Genomic DNA, 15193 nt, shown 5'->3' with positions numbered 1-15193 from the left:
TAACCTCAGTCATCCCAGCCTAACTTCAGTCATCCCAGCCTAACCTCAGTCATCCTAGCCTAACCTCAGTCATCCCAGCCTAACCTCAGTCATCCCAGCCTAACCTCAGTCATCCCAGCCTAACCTCAGTCATCCCAGCCTAACCTCAGTCATCCTAGCCTAACCTCAGTCATCCCAGCCTAACCTCAGTCATCTCAGCCTAACCGCAGTCATCCCAGCCTGACCTCAGTCATCCCAGCCTAACCTCAGGCATGGACAACCCTAGCCCACCCCCGCTCTCTTTTCATTTTCTCTCCTTGTGTTTAAAGAGACAAATCCCAAAGTATGCGTCCCCTGACTGGGGATAGTGTATACATGGTACGGATACTGTTTACGTTAAACACTGCATTTCCCCAAGGGCCTTTAGATAAGTTTTTATATAGATAAGAGTTTTCAATTAGAGGGCCTATGGGAAATGTAATTATTTATTTATTTAAATAAGGAAGCATAGTTTATAGCCATCCAGGCTTCACTATACAGTTACAGTACGTTACTTCATACTTTGAAGCAAGTCTTGGGATTTACCATTGAATTTAATTGAATGCTGAATATATGAATATTAACTCTGGGTCCTCCCCTTTCCCCTCCTTATCCGTCCTTCGCATCATAGAGTCAACGCCCCAGGCCTTCGGCATACTGCTGTCGCAGGTGATCTCTAACGATCGCGCCCACAAGCAGCGTCAGGAGCCCCAGCGCGAGGAGCACCGTGACCCCAGTGACCTGGTGTCCTCCCTGCTACACCTCACCTCACGGAAGAGCACCAAAGACAAGGAGCTGTCCAGCAGCAACTCGTCTCTCAGCTCCACCTCTGAGACGGCCACTGAGTCACCCTCACCCAGCACACCCGAAGCAGCACCACACACCCGCAGGAGGGTAGGTTTTTACCTGTGGGGGCTGTTCTAACAAACCTATATAATGAGTCTGAATGTATTCTGTTATATCCAAACCAACTTGTTCATATAACTTGATGGGCAGAGGTAGAAATACTGTTGGCCGGGCTCCCACTTCACTTCAATGTATGCCATCCACTTACAGTGCGTTTGGAAAGTATTCAGACCCCTACCCCTTTTCCACATTTTGTTACGTAACAGCCTTATTCTAAAATTGATTAAATAAAACATTTTCTTCATCAATCTACACACAATACCCCATAATGACAAAGCGAAAACAGTATTTCAAGAAATTTATTTACATAAGTATTCAGACCCTTTGGTATCAAACTCGAAATTGAGCTCAGGTGCATCCTGTTCCATTGATCATCCTTGAGATGTTTCTACAACTTGATTGGAGTCCACCTGTGGTAAATTCAACTGATTGGACATGATTTGGAAAGGCACACACCTGTCTATATAAGGTCCCACAGTTGACAGCGCATGTCAGAGCAAAAACCAAGCAATGAGGTCGAAGAAATTGTCCATAGAGCTCAGAGACAGGATTGTGTCGAGGCACAGATCTGGGGAAGGGTACCAAAACATTTCAGCAGCATTAAAGGTCCCCAAGAACACAGTGGCCTCCATCATTCTTAAATGGAAGAAGTTTGGAACCACCAAGACTCTTCCTTGAGCTGGCCGCCTGGCTAAACTGAGCAATCGGGGGAGAAGGGCCTTGGTCAGGGAGGTGACCAAGAACCCGATGATCACTCTGACAGACCTCCAGAGTTCGTCTGTGGAGATGCGAGAACCTTCCAGAAGGACAACCATCTTTGCAGCACTCCACCAATCAGGCCTTGATGAAAACCTGCTCCAGAGCTCTCAGGACCTCAGACTGGGGTGAAGGTTCACCTTCCAACAGGATAATGACCTTAAGCACACAGCCAAGACAACGCATGAGTGGTTTCGGGACAAGTCTCTGAATGTCCTTGAGTGGCACAACCTGAGCCCAGACTTGAACCCGATCGAACATCCCTGGAGAGACCTGAAAATAGCTGTGTCCCCATCCAACCTGATAGAGCTTGAGAGGATCTGCAGAGAAGAATGGGATTAACTCCCCAAATACAGGTGTGCCAAGCTTGTAGCGTCATCCCCAAGAAGACTCGAGGCTGTAATCGCTGCCAAAGGTGCTTCAACAAAGTACTGAGTAAAGGGTCTGAATACTTTTGTAAATGTAATATTTTTTATTTTATTTTTTTAATATATTTGCAAAACAATTCCAAAAGCATGTTTTTTCTTTGTCATTATGGGGTATTGTTTATAGATTGAATACATTTTAGAATAAGACTGTAACATATCAAAATGTGGAAAAAGTGAAGGGGTCTATATACTTTCCAAATACACTGTATATAATCCATCATTCCATGCCATGCACTCGTCGCCATATGCTATCCATCACCTCTCCATATGGCTGTACTGTACTGTACTCACTCAACTATGTGTATCTGGCAGGGAGGAGTGTCTGTGGATTGCATCACTGACCTTGATGACAATCAGTCTCGCCTGCTGGAAGCCCTGCAGCTGTCCCTACCAGCCGAGACACCCAGCAACAGGAAGAAGCAGAGGGACAAGAAGCTTAGCCTCAACCCCATCTATAGACAGGTTCCCAGGGTGGTGGAGATGTGCTGCCTGCATCTGGAGAAATATGGTACACACAAAGGAATTGCCGTCATTCTTCAGAAAGTTCTACGCATATTGGGCCCGATTCACAGTTGAGATGAGCGCAGACAACACAGACATTCATGTAAATCGTTCACTGAAGTCAATGGAGGATATGACTTGCAGAGGATTGTTAATCGTGACTGGAGTTTATGTACACGTTTTCCCTGTTGGTGTCACAGCAAATTTGCCCTTTATTTCTCCATGTAATTTAGGTCTACAGACAGTTGGCATCTTCCGTGTAGGGAGCTCAAAGAAGAGAGTGCGGCAGGTGAGGTTTCTCTGCAAAATGCTGATGAACAAATCGATGAGGTGCTCATCAAACACACTGTGAAATTCCTAGTGTGATTCTAGTGTTAAACTGTGGAGGGTGGGATGTTGTCTCCAGTATGATTCTAGTGTTAAACTGTGGAGGGTGGGATGTTGTCTCCAGTGTGATTCTAGTGTTAAACTGTGGATTGTGGGATGTTGTCTCAAGTATGATTCTAGTGTTAAACTGTGGATTGTAGAATGCTGTCTCAAGTATGATTCTAGTGTTAAACTGTGGAGGGTGGGATGTTGTCTCCAGTATGATTCTAGTGTTAAACTGTGGATTGTAGAATGCTGTCTCAAGTATGATTCTAGTGTTAAACTGTGGATTGTAGGATGCTGTCTCAAGTATGATTCTAGTGTTAAACTGTGGATTGTAGGATGCTGTCTCAAGTATGATTCTAGTGTTAAACTGTGGATTGTAGAATGCTGTCTCAAGTATGATTCTAGTGTTAAACTGTGGAGGGTGGGATGTTGTCTCCAGTATGATTCTAGTGTTAAACTGTGGAGGGTGGGATGTTGTCTCCAGTGTGATTCTAGTGTTAAACTGTGGAGGGTGGGATGTTGTCTCCAGTATGATTCTAGTGTTAAACTGTGGAGGGTGGGATGTTGTCTCAAGTATGATTCTAGTGTTAAACTGTGGAGGGTGGGATGTTGTCTCCAGTATGATTCTAGTGTTAAACTGTGGAGGGTGGGATGTTGTCTCCAGTATGATTCTAGTGTTAAACTGTGGAGGGTGGGATGTTGTCTCCAGTATGATTCTAGTGTTAAACTGTGGAGGGTGGGATGTTGTCTCCAGTGTGATTCTAGTGTTAAACTGTGGAGGGTGGGATGTTGTCTCCAGTATGATTCTAGTGTTAAACTGTGGAGGGTGGGATGTTGTCTCAAGTATGATTCTAGTGTTAAACTGTGGAGGGTGGGATGTTGTCTCCAGTATGATTCTAGTGTTAAACTGTGGAGGGTGGGATGTTGTCTCCAGTATGATTCTAGTGTTAAACTGTGGATTGTGGGATGTTGGGATGTTGTTTCCAGCTCAGAGAGCAGTGTGACCTGGGAGTGGAGGTCCAGCTGGACGAGGCTAACAGTGTCCATGATGTGGCCGCACTGCTTAAGGAGTTCCTGAGGGATATGCCTGAACCCCTGCTGACCAGAGAGCTCTACACCGCATTCCTCAACACCATGTGTGAGGAACACACACACACACACACACACACAGACAGACAGACAGACAGACAGACAGACAGACAGACAGACAGACAGACAGACAGACAGACAGACAGACAGACAGACAGACAGACAGACAGACAGACAGACAGACAGACAGACAGACAGACAGACAGAAATTACTAAACCCATACTTTACGCTCACATCTAAACCTCATACCACAATATGACACACAATCTCACCACTAGGGTTTAGTTACGCTTACAGTGCCATGCAAAAGTATTCATCCCCCTTAGCGTTTTTCCGATTTTGTGATTTTTATTTGGATTTCATGTATTCACAAAATGGACCAAATTGGTGAAGCGAAATGAAAAAAATAACTTGTTTAAAAAAATTTAAAACAGAAAAGTGTTTCTTGCATATGTATTCGCCCCCTTTGCTATGAAGCCCCTAAATAAGATCTGGTGCAGCCAATTACCTTCAGAAGTCACATAATTGGTTAAATAAGGTCCACCTGTGTGCAATCAGAGAGGCAACAAAGAGACCAAAGATGACCCTAAAGGATCTGCAAAGCTCCACAGCGGAGATTGGAGTATCTGTCCATAGGACCACTTTAAGCCATATATTCCACAGAGCTGGGCTTTACGGATGAGTGGGCAGAAAAAAGCCATTGCTTAAAGAAAAAAATAAGCAAACACGTTTGGTGTTTGCCAAAAGGCATGTGGGCGACTCCCCAAACATATGGAAGAAGGTACAGATGAGACTAAAATTGAGCTTTTTGGCCATCAAGGAAAACGCTATGTCTGGCGCAAACCCAACACCTCTCATCACCCCGAGAACATCATCCCCACAGTGAAGCATGGTGGTGGCAGCATCATGCTGTGGGGATGTTTTTCAATGGCTGGGACTGGGAAACTAGTCAGAATTGAAGGAATGATGGATGGTGCTAAATACAGGGAATTTCTTGAGGGAAACCTGTTTCAGTCTTCCAGAAATTTGAGACTGGGACGGAGGTTCACCTTCCAGCAGGACAATGTCCCTAAGCATACTGCTAAAGCAACACTTGAGTGGTTTAAGGGGAAATGTTCAAATGTCTTGGAATGGCATAGTCAAAGCCCAGACCTCAATCCAATTGAGAATCTGTGGTATGACTTAAAGATTGCTGTACACCAGTGGAACCCATCCAACTTGAAGGAGCTGGAGCAGTTTTTCCTTGAAGAATGAGCAACAATCCCAGTGGTTAGATGTGCCAAGCTTATAGAGACGTACCCCAAGAGACTTGCAACTGTAATTGCGGCTCTACAAAGTATTGACTTTGTTGTGGTGAATAGTTATGCACACTCAAGTTTTCTGTTTTTTTGTCTTATTTCTTGTTTGTTTCACAATAAAAAAGAATTTGCATCTTCAAAGTGGTAGGCCTGTTGTGTAAATCAAATGATACAAACCCCCCAAAAATCTATTTTAATTCCAGGTTGTAAGGCAACAAAATAGGAAAAATGCCAAAGGGGATGAATACTTTTGCAAGCCACTGTACACTACAGTAGTTTGTTTTTAAGAAAGCATACACTTCATACACCTGACTCCAATACCGTCTGTATTGTAAAATGTGTCTGTACCTGTATCTGTGAAGATGAGAGGGAGTTGTGTTGATGGTTGTCCTCCTCTGCAGTACTGGACCATCCAGACCAGGAGAGCACCATCCAGCTACTGGTGTATCTGCTGCCACCATGCAACAGTGACACCCTGCAACGCCTCCTGGAGTTCCTGGCCACGGTGACCGCCCACGCAGAGGACAGTCAGGACAGGGATGGACATGAGGTGAGGAATGGACAGGGCAGGCAAGGACAGTGCAGGGAAGGACAGGACATGAGGGTAGGACACGGCAGGACAGGAGGACAGGATAGGAGGACAGGATAGGAAGACTGGAGGACAGGGCAGGAGGACAGGACATGAAGGCAGGGCACGGCAGGACAGTAGGACAGGATAGGAGGACAGGATAGGAAGACTGGAGGACAGGGCAGGAGGACAGGACATGAGGGCAGAACAGTAGTACAGGATAGGAGGACAGGATAGGAGGACAGGATAGTAAAACTGGAGGACAGGGCAGGAGGACAGGACATGAGGGCAGGACACGTTAGGACATGAGGAAAGGGCAGGAGGACAGGGCAGAGCATGACAGGATGAGAGGTCAGTAGTGTAATTAATTCACTCAAGTTTACGGTCCTTTTTCTCATTTTGTCTGTGATCAACTTTCATAGATGAATGTTGTAGTTTTTCCAATGTTGGTTATATATGATTCATGACTAGATCATGAGTCATACTCATCTATCGAAATACTGCAAGCATTTCACATTACAGCACAGACTACATTGTCATTAGCATGTCAGTAATAGTACTTCCCCAAACGAGTGCAGAGAGGATGTGAAGGATCTTTTTACATTCTAACAAATTGACGGACCTTATAGCTTTATTCATGTTGACAAGAGCGGCTTAAGTGCGTATTAATTCCCACACTCCTCTCGGTTTGAATATGTATACACCTCTGTGTGTCAGAAGAGTCAGCCATGTGCATGAATTGTTTTCTATTGCTACCATAATCATAGATTTAAAAAAAATATCTGTATTAATGACTGCTTATCCATGTTAATTTTTCCAGTTAACCTCCATCAACCTAACCTTCAGCATAGTCCTGATTTTTCCTGTAACCACAAAAGATCAGACGAAAATGTCTTGCTAACAATCACATACTTGGCCTGTGAGGCTGTGAGTTGTGGGGCTGCTGGCCAGACAGCCAGAATGAGATCAATTCAGGCTTCATTATCCTGTTATTACTGGGGATTTCATGACGATGCATAACAAACTGTTCATGTCCTACCGAGCAGAAGGAGCTCATGTTTGCCAGCACTGGCAGGAGAGCTTCTCAGAAAGGTGTGTGTGTGTGTGTGTGTGTGTGTGTATGTATGTTTTTGTGCTCATTGTCCCACTGCTGTCTTTAGATCACAGGGAACAAGATGACATCACTCAACTTGGCCACCGTCTTTGGGCCCAACCTTCTACACAAACAGAAGAGCTCGGACAAGGAGTTTACTGTTCAGAGTTTTGCCCGCGCCGAGGAGAGTACAGCCATCATTGGCGTGGTACACAGCATGATCACCACGTATGAGACCCTCTTCATGGTAAGCTATCCACTTATGGAAAACACTGTAACATGGCACCAATAGATGGATATATATAAGTGTTTATCACACTAGATAGAGAACAGAGTACAAAATTGGCACAGCTGACAAACAATTGAACTCTCTTAGTCACTGCTCTCCTTTCCGAGAATAATTGCTCTTAGGGGAATTGTGCTTAAAGGGATACTTTGGGAATTTGGCAATGAGGCCTGTTATCTACTTCCCCATGGATTACATTTTTATGAAGGAAATTAGAGGTAGTTTCGCGAGTCAGTGCTAACTAGCGTTAGCGCAATGACTCGAAGTCTATGGTATCTGCTAGCATTTACCATAGACTTCCAGTCATTGTGGTAACGCTACTGTAGTTAGTCATTGCAGTAGTTCTAGTTAGGAATGTCCTTCAAACTGCACGCAGAGACAAATAAAAATGGTAAACACAAATTCATCTGACTCTGGGGAAGTAGATAAAAGGACCTCATTGCCAAAATACAGATGTATCCCTTTAATAGAGTGGCTCCATCTAATGAAATGTAAACATGCACTTTATACGTTTTGGAGAAAGCCTAAGCCTTGTAAAACCAAGCTCCACAGAGAAGATCATCAACTCGTGCCTTTGTTTTTCCCTCCTGTACGGGTCCTTATAAGGTCCAGGAAAAGGAGGACTATGGATTTGGACATACTGATTACAGTGTCTTTACAGTTTCTTTCCAGACAAAGCTCTATTTTTCTTAAAGGGGCAATCCTCAGTTGAAACAATAACAAAGCACACACACCGCCTCTGTTATTGTAAAAAGTTGAGGGATGGAGAAATGTAATCACTCTTAAATTCATAGACAGAGCTATTGACGCAAGGACTGACCACTCAATATATCAACAATATAGTTAAGCATATTTTGAAGCTATACACAGTTTTTGCTTACAGTGCATTCAGAAAGTATTCAGACCCCTTGACTTTTTCCACATTTTGTTACGTTACAGCCTTATTCTAAAATTGATTCAATTGTTTTTCTTCCATCCTCAATCTACACACAAAATCCCATAATGACAAAGCAAAAAAGGGTTCTAGAAATTTTTGAAAAAGTATTAAAAAATTTAAAACTGAAATAACATTTACATAGGTATTCAGACCCGTTACTCAGTTGAAGCACATTTTTCAGCGATAACAGCTTTGAGTCTTATTGGGTAAGACGCTACAAGCTTGGCACACCTGTATTTGGGGAATTTCTCCCATTCTCCTCTGCAGATCCTCTCAAGCTCTGTCAGGTTGGATGGGGAGCGTTGCTGCACTGCCATTTGCAGATCTCTCAAGAGATGTTCGATCGGGTTCAAGTCCGGGCTCTGGCTGGGCCACTCAAGGACATTCAGAGACTTGTCCTGAAGCCACTCCTGCGTTGTCTTGGATGTGTGCTTTGGGTCGTTGTCCTGTTGGAAGGTGAACCTTCAACCCAGTCTGAAGTCTTGAGCGCTCTGGAGCAGGTTTTCATCAATCATCTCTCTGTACTTTGCTCCGTTCATCTTTCGCTCGAACCTGACTAGTCTCCCAGTCCTTGCCGCTGAAAAACATCCCCACAGCATGATGCCGCCAACCCCATTCTTCACCGTAGGGATGGTGCCAGGTTTCCTCCAGACGTGACGCTTGGCGTTCAGGCCAAAGAGTTCAATCTTGGTTTCATCAGACCATAGAATCTTGTTTCTCATGGTCTGAGAGTCGTTTAGGTGCCTTTTGGCAAACTCCAAGCAGCTGTCATGTGCCTTTTACTGAGGAGTGGCTTCCGTCTGGCCATTCTACCATAAAGGCCTGATTGGTGGAGTGCTGCAGAGATGGTTGTCCTTCTGGAAGGTTCTCCCAATGTCCACAGAGGAACTCTGGAGGTCTGTCAGAGTGACCATCGGGTTCTTGGTCACCTCCCTGATTGTTCAGTTTAGCCGGGCGGCCAGCTCCAGGTCTTGGTGGTTCCAAACTTCTTCCATTTAAGAATGATGGAGACCACTGTGTTCTTGGGGACCTTCAATGCTGCAGAAATGTTTTGGTACCCTTGCCCAGATTTGTGCCTCGACACAATCCTGTCTCGGAGCTTTATGGACTATTCCTTCGACCTCTTGGCTTGGTTTTTGCTCTGGCATGCACTGTCAACTGTGGGACTTTCCAAATCATGTCCAATCAATTGCATTTACCACAGGTGGACTCCAATCAAGTTGTAGAAACATCTCAAGGATGATCAATGGAAGCAGAATACACCTGAGCTCAATTTCGAGTCTCATTGTGAAGGGTCTCAATACTTATGTAAATAAGGTATTTCAGTTTGTTTTATTATTATTACATTTGCAAAATCTTATAAAAAACAGTATTTGCTTTGGCATTATGGGGTTTTGTGTGTGGATTGATAAGGAAAACATTTAATTTAATACATTTTAGAATTAAGCTTTAATGTAACAAAATGTGGGAAATGGAAGGGGTCTGAATACTTTCAGAATGCACTGTATATGCTGAGCAAAAATATAAACACAACATGTAAAGTGTTGGTCCAATCTTTCATGAGCTGAAATAAAAGATCCCAGAAATTTTCCATACGCACACAAAACTTATTTCTATAAAGTTTTGTCCATGAATTTGTTTACATCCTTGTTAGTGAGCATTTCTCATTTGCCAAGGTAATTCATCCACCTGACAGGTGTGGCATATCAAGAAGATTAATATTTAAAACCTCTACGGGATCGGTGTCCCGAAACTGGGATGGTTGTTGCTAACGTGTGCTAATGTGTTTAGAATGACGTTGTATAAAACAGCCAACTTTCCGGGACATAGACATATATGGGCAGAAAGATTACATTCTTGTTAAGGCAGTGTCTAATTAACAGTAGCTATTACAGTGAAAAAATACCATGCTATTGTTTGAGGAGAGCGCAAAACAACAAAACTTTTATCACGGCAACTGGTTTGATACATTTAGAAATCTTGCTCTGATTTGTCATCCTGAGGGTCCCAGAGATAAATGCAGCATAGTTTTGTTTGATAAAATCCATTTTTATGTTCAAACGTAGCAACTGGGTTCTACAGTTTGAACCCCTGATGTCTCTGGCTCCACACCCACCCATCTAGATTTGTGAAAGTTAGTGTATAAGCTAATGATCCATCATGTATGACATTCCTGGGAGTGTGTATACTTAAATTTTTTATTACCAAGCATTTTTGTATGTTCTCCAAAGTTATGTACTTGAAGATGTATAAATGATCAATTCGGCACATTTGGGCAAACTCCTGGCAGACTTGATACAAAATATTGTGCAGTAATGTAAATCTTCACTGGATACGTCTGAAACTTTGCACACACACTGTTGCCATCTGGTTGCCAAAATCTAAATTACACCTTGACTCCTATCTGAAAGTATGGCCATTCTCCTACATTTCAAAGATGATGGAAAAATACAAAATAGAAAAAGCATGTTTTACCAGATCTAATGTATTATATTCTCCTACATTCATTTCATATTTCCACAAACTTCAAAGTGTTTCCTTCCAAATGGTATCAAGAATATGCATATCCTTGCTTCAGGTCCTGAGCTACAGGCAGTTAGATTTGGGTATGTCATTTTAGGCGAAAATTGCTGACTGCAGGAATGTCCACCAGAGCTGTTGCCAGAGAATTGAATGTTCATTTCTCTACCATAAGCTGCCTTCAACGTTGTTTTAGAGAATTTGGCAGCAGGTCCAACCGACCTCACAACTACAGACCACGTGTATGGAGTTGTGTGGGCGAGCGGTTTGCTGATGTCATTGTTGTGATCAGAGTGCCCCATGGTGGCGGTGGGGTAATGGTATGGGCAGGCATAAACTAGGGACAGCAAACACCATTGCATTTTATCGATGGCAATTTGAATGCACAGAGATATCGTGACGAGCTCCTGAGGCCCATTATCGTGTCATTCATCCGCTGCCATCACCTCATGTTTCAGCATGATAATGGAACACAGGAGTGATGGTTGCTGATAATGGGCCTCTGTACGCCTATATAGATATTCCATAAAAACTCAGCCGTTTCCAGCTACAATAGTCATTTACAACATTAACAAAGTATACACTGTATTTCTGATCAATTTGATGTTATTTTAATGTACAAAAAAATGAGCTTTTCTGTCAAAAACAAGGACATTTCAAAGTGACCCCAAACTTTTGAACGGTAGTGTATATATATTAGCATGTGTTAACCAATGGTGCAACGGCTTTAAATTGTACTTGAACCACTTGCTTATTATACATCGTCTGTAGGAGACATTCTTGCTTCAGCTCTTGTAATTTAGCGTTTCAGAGTCCATATTTACATTATTGTGTTAATATCTGTCTCAACACTTGGCCAACAGTTAGATATCCAGTTTAAGCCAACAGAGAATGAGATAGATGTAACAACTGTCCGTTCAGCTGAGACGTCTAGTTAAGGAGTGTGTGTTTCTGGCCCTTCCAGGTGCCGCCTGACCTGCAGAATGAGGTTCTGATGAGTCTACTAGAGACGGATCCTGACGTGGTGGATTACCTCCTGAGGAGGAAGGATTCTCAGCACTCGTGAGTGTGTGGCCTTTTGTGTGCTTAAATATGGACGATTGGACATGATGCTGTGCCTCTGCCAAATGGGCATCAGGTAGCTTAGTAGTTAAGAGCGTTGGGCCAGTAACTGAAATGTCGCTGGTTTGAATCCCTGAGCTGACTAGGTGAAAAATATGCCCTTAACCCTACTTGCTCCAGATAAGATAACATCTGCTACATGACAAAAATGTAAAAAGCTCTGTGAAAATCCAGTACAGTGATATATGAGGCTCTGAGAAGGTACTCGAGCACCCCCTGGTGGTATTATTGTGTATTTTCACTTCTTACCTAAACATCATCGTGATGACATTTGGTTTTAATGTTCTTACCTAAACATGAGAAATGACTGCACTGTTGGATCTAGGAACACAAGCATTTTGCTACACCCGCAATAACATCTGTTAAATATGTGTTTGCGACCAATAAAATGAGAGTTGATATAATGTAGTTTCAGTTGTCTTACCTAGACATCATTGTGATAACATATCATTTCAGTTCTCTTACCTAGACATCATTGTGATAACATATCATTTCAGTTGTCTTACCTAGACATCATTGTGATAACATATAATTTCAGTTCTCTTACCTAGACATCATTGTGATAACATATCATTTCAGTTCTCTTACCTAGACATCATTGTGATAACATATCATTTCAGTTCTCTTACCTAGACATCATTGTGATAACATATCATTTCCGTTTTCTCCCTTCTCTGTACATCATGGCATACTTTGTAACTAGGGCAATTCGTTTTTCCTGATCAGATAATACCTAGTATGGTAAATCTACTGGTCATCATATTTTACATACTTCATAATGTCTCTTTCTTCTCCTCTCCCCCATAGTGGTCCAGGCCCGCTGAGGACTGAGGATCCCTTCTCTTTGAGGGAGAGGCGCTGCTCCAGTGACTCCAACAAGGCCTCCAGTGGGGAGTTGTCCCCCTATGACAACAACTCACCAGTGTTGTCGGAGGGGCTGCTCTCCCAGCCCCAGGAGGACAGAAACCTCCTCTCTGATAGGCTCTTCAGGGTTCCGGAGCAGTACACACTGGTTGGCCACGTCAAAGGTCGTCCTAGCATCACCTGTCACTCACCATCCACAGGCAAAGGTGAGCTTCCCAATGGTCGACTTGTTGATCATTTCATTTCTGAAAATAGCACAATATGCTGTATTGTATATTGCTACTTAGGCTGAGGAATATGTCTTATTTTTCCATTAGACACACCCGATGAACATGTCTGGGGTGCCTGGCATGCCTCTCTAAGGAAAGGGTTTATGGATCATCACATCACTGGTACATTTATTGTCTTTAAACATAATGTCTCATTCTTTGCTCTTTGGAACTTTGCAACCTAGAATAAACATTGTAGACTAGATGGAGTTAGACGTTGATTATGTGTATAAATGGTTTCCCCTAGGTTCCCATGGCGACGTTTCGGAACACGGCTCCTGCGGCTCATCAGAGGGACTCGACCGTCACCAAGGTAACAACAGCAAACTGCCTGTCAGACGAACTTATACCTCGTTAGGTGTGCCTGAGTGCAGACCACACCCCCCGGTGACTCGCTGCAGTAGTAGCCCTCTGACGGAGAGAGGGCAAAGACAGCAGGGTACAGACTCATTATTACATCACCGACCACAGGGAAAACCAGGGGCCGGCAGCTCAGAGGACCTCGCACTAAGGGGCGGAGTGTCACAGCCTGCCAGTCCCTCCCTCAGAGGCAGGCCTGGCGGCAGGGTGGATGGAAGGCCTCCCCCTCCCTACCCTGGACCTCTCAGAGGAACACACAGAGAATGTTCTCACTCCATACCTTCCCTCTCCCTCTCCACGCACCAGTGTGTGACCCCACAGAGCCCCCAACGGCCCCCCCAGGGCAGCTGCAGCCCCAGGAACTGGACTGTGGCCCATAAGAACCCCTCCTCTAGTCCTCTGGAAGGAAAGGTGCCAGTCAGCCCAGAGTGGCAGAGAGAGAGCTGGCAGATATGGAAGCTCTTATCAACAGACAACACAGACACACTACCAGAGACACTGGTGTGATGCGTTGAGTGCACCCACTAACTTTAACCACTGTGTTACCATGGGGAGAGGAGGGATGGGGGGGTTCCTGTATGGTTAAGTTGATCTGTTACTTACTGAGATGTGCCAATTGTCTGTGAGTAATGGTGTGTTTGTTTGTTAATGTTGTTGTTTCACCCTCCCCATGTGTTACCTACAATGTTTTCAGAAGTTTGACTCCAACATTTTGTCACTAAGACATACCTTAAAAGAGACACAAATTAACACCACTGAGATGTGACTATCTGAGTATTTTTTGGGGCCGTTAGTAACAAAACACTTTATTTTCATACTATGTCATTTATATGTTTTATAATGTTATTTTTTATTCAACTCAGAATAATGGTGTATGAATGAATCTGAATGGATCAGTACTAGTGGCTTACCTACAATGTTCATTTTTATATTCTAATATCATCCTATGAGATAAAATGCTGATATTATAACCAAAATCAAATACAATTATCGTATTGAAACATGACATCCAGAGGTGTCTTTGTGCTATTTCTCAGTTGGTGGAGCTGTTGCCAAACAAATGAAAAGCCATTATGTTTTTGTTACTGCCATTACACTTAAATGTGATGTTTTGGTCACTAGCTTTTACAACTAATGTTCATGGCCTTCTGTAACTGATTGTTATAGTCATCCGAACACAACTGTAACTGATTCTAATATTCATCCATTCACAGCTGTAACTGATTCTAATATTCATCCATTCACTCATCCAAACACAAGTGTAACTGCCATCCACCTGTGTGTTTATTATGATGGGGAAATGAAACTTGAACACACAGAGCATTATGAATGTAATTCCCCAATATTCAAGCTAGAACCAAAGTATCTTAGTTTGTTTTCGAATGCCACCGTTATGAAATGTACCAAGTTTTTTCTGCTCCCACATCTTAAGGGGAAATGAAGGTACTGTACTAATATATACCTTACTTTCACTAAGATTTTTGTTGTTTGAATATTTGCTGGCAAATATTCCCACTGGGCAAACACACTGGTTGAATCAAAGTTGTCTCGACGTCATTTAAATTCAATTACGTTAAACCAACGTGGAATAGACGTTGAATTGACGTCTGTGCCCAGTGAGTTGTTTGTTTGTCCCGGGCAAACATTAGGCCTTATGATCTGTTCAGTAAAAATGACAGTTAATGTCTCTGATATGAGGTTGCCTTTAAGACTTTTTCATTTTCACATTGATTTAACATTACATTACATGCTAATAGTAATGCTTTTGTACCTTGTGCCTCATCAGTATTTTCATTGCAATTAAG

The 15193-nt window shown here is 43.1% G+C and overlaps 1 protein-coding gene across 2 annotated transcripts in view; it reads left to right on the top strand.

The window, feature by feature from the left end:
- The window catches only part of LOC139546289 (rho GTPase-activating protein 6-like), a 73813-nt gene extending 59419 nt beyond the window's left edge, over positions 1-14394 (top strand). For both annotated transcript variants that reach the window (XM_071354484.1, XM_071354485.1), the window contains exons 4-13: positions 650-912; positions 2421-2616; positions 2843-2898; positions 3969-4119; positions 5771-5919; positions 7098-7277; positions 11738-11835; positions 12703-12965; positions 13077-13151; positions 13276-14394. In XM_071354484.1, coding sequence (XP_071210585.1) covers positions 650-912; positions 2421-2616; positions 2843-2898; positions 3969-4119; positions 5771-5919; positions 7098-7277; positions 11738-11835; positions 12703-12965; positions 13077-13151; positions 13276-13895 — 2051 coding nt within the window. In that variant the 3' untranslated portion in view covers positions 13896-14394. The remainder of the gene's footprint in view (positions 1-649; positions 913-2420; positions 2617-2842; positions 2899-3968; positions 4120-5770; positions 5920-7097; positions 7278-11737; positions 11836-12702; positions 12966-13076; positions 13152-13275) is intronic.
- The last annotated feature ends 799 nt before the right edge of the window (positions 14395-15193 follow it).

This window comes from Salvelinus alpinus, chromosome 20 (assembly GCF_045679555.1).
Source record: "Salvelinus alpinus chromosome 20, SLU_Salpinus.1, whole genome shotgun sequence".
NCBI classification, from domain to species: domain Eukaryota; kingdom Metazoa; phylum Chordata; class Actinopteri; order Salmoniformes; family Salmonidae; genus Salvelinus; species Salvelinus alpinus.
Note: the sequence above shows the minus strand (reverse complement) of the source record. Positions and strands in the feature narration are given on the sequence as shown.